The 1,032-nt window shown below is 42.1% G+C and overlaps 1 protein-coding gene across 2 annotated transcripts in view; it reads right to left on the reverse strand.

Moving 5' to 3' along the window:
• The window catches only part of SUPV3L1 (Suv3 like RNA helicase), a 32,223-nt gene that overhangs the window by 14,453 nt on the left and 16,738 nt on the right, over nt 1–1,032 (reverse strand). Inside the window, exon 9 of one of the 2 annotated variants that reach the window (XM_017548927.1) lies at nt 417–428. The exons of the other annotated variant lie outside the window; for it this stretch is intronic. Coding sequence (XP_017404416.1) covers nt 417–428 — 12 coding nt within the window. The remainder of the gene's footprint in view (nt 1–416; nt 429–1,032) is intronic. 2 annotated transcript variants of the gene reach the window in all.

Genomic DNA, 1,032 nt, shown 5'->3' on the forward strand with positions numbered 1-1,032 from the left:
GGCCTCCCAAAGTGCTGGGATTACAGGCATGAGCCACTGTGCCCGGCCTTTTTTTTTTTTTTTTTTTTTTTTAATTTTGATACAGGGTCTCACTATGTTGCTCAGGCTGGCCTTGCACTCCTAGGTGAAAATGATCTTCCTAACGGTGTCTCACTCCATCACACAGGCTGAGTCCAGTGGCACAATCATAGCTCAATGTAACTTTGAACTCCTGCGCTCAAGCAATCATCCTGCCTCAGCTTCCGAGTAAATGGGACTACAGGCACATAGCACCATGACCAGCTAATTTTAAAAACATTTTCTTTAACAATGAGGGTTTTGCTATGTTGCTCAGGCTGGCCTCGAACTCCTGGCCTCCAACGATCCTCCTATCTCAACCTCTCAAGTAGCTGGAATTAACAGGCGCAACTCACCACACCCAGCTCCAAGTCCATACTTTTACCTACTATACCACACTGCCTCCTAAATGGAACAGTTCTATTTGTCCTATTTTTTACAATATAAGAGACAGCCTGGAGAATTTGCCTGATAAGAAATACCACATCTATACAGAAGTAAAAGAAGGCAGCGAGTTTCAGAACAAGGAGGAGACAGCCCTTCATTTACTAATGAAGCATCTCTACAACAGGAAACCAGGCAGCTCTCAGGAGTAGAAAGTGAAGTGAAGGAATAATTCCTTGGGCTCTAGCCATGCTCATTCTTTGGGGTATTAAGCCCATCACTATGGCAAAAATTCATGTCTCGTCTTATTTTCTAAAGCTAAAATGCTTCCAAACATATTATTCTATTCCCTGTAATTCATATATTTTTATTTTCTTCCCCAAATACCAAAGAATTGAAAAGAGAACATTTTAAAAAGTACAATTAATATGCTTCTTAATTGTATACTTAGGAAAGTAAAGAAAGCTCATTGTATATTGAAAAATCACCAGATTAAGCCGGGCGTGGTGGCTCACGCCTGTAATCCCAGCACTTTGGGAGGCTGAGGCGGGTGGATCACGAGGTCAAGAGATCAAGACCATCCTGGTCAAC

This window comes from Cebus imitator, unplaced genomic scaffold, assembly GCF_001604975.1.
Source record: "Cebus imitator isolate Cc_AM_T3 unplaced genomic scaffold, Cebus_imitator-1.0 Scaffold215, whole genome shotgun sequence".
Classification (NCBI taxonomy): domain Eukaryota; kingdom Metazoa; phylum Chordata; class Mammalia; order Primates; family Cebidae; genus Cebus; species Cebus imitator.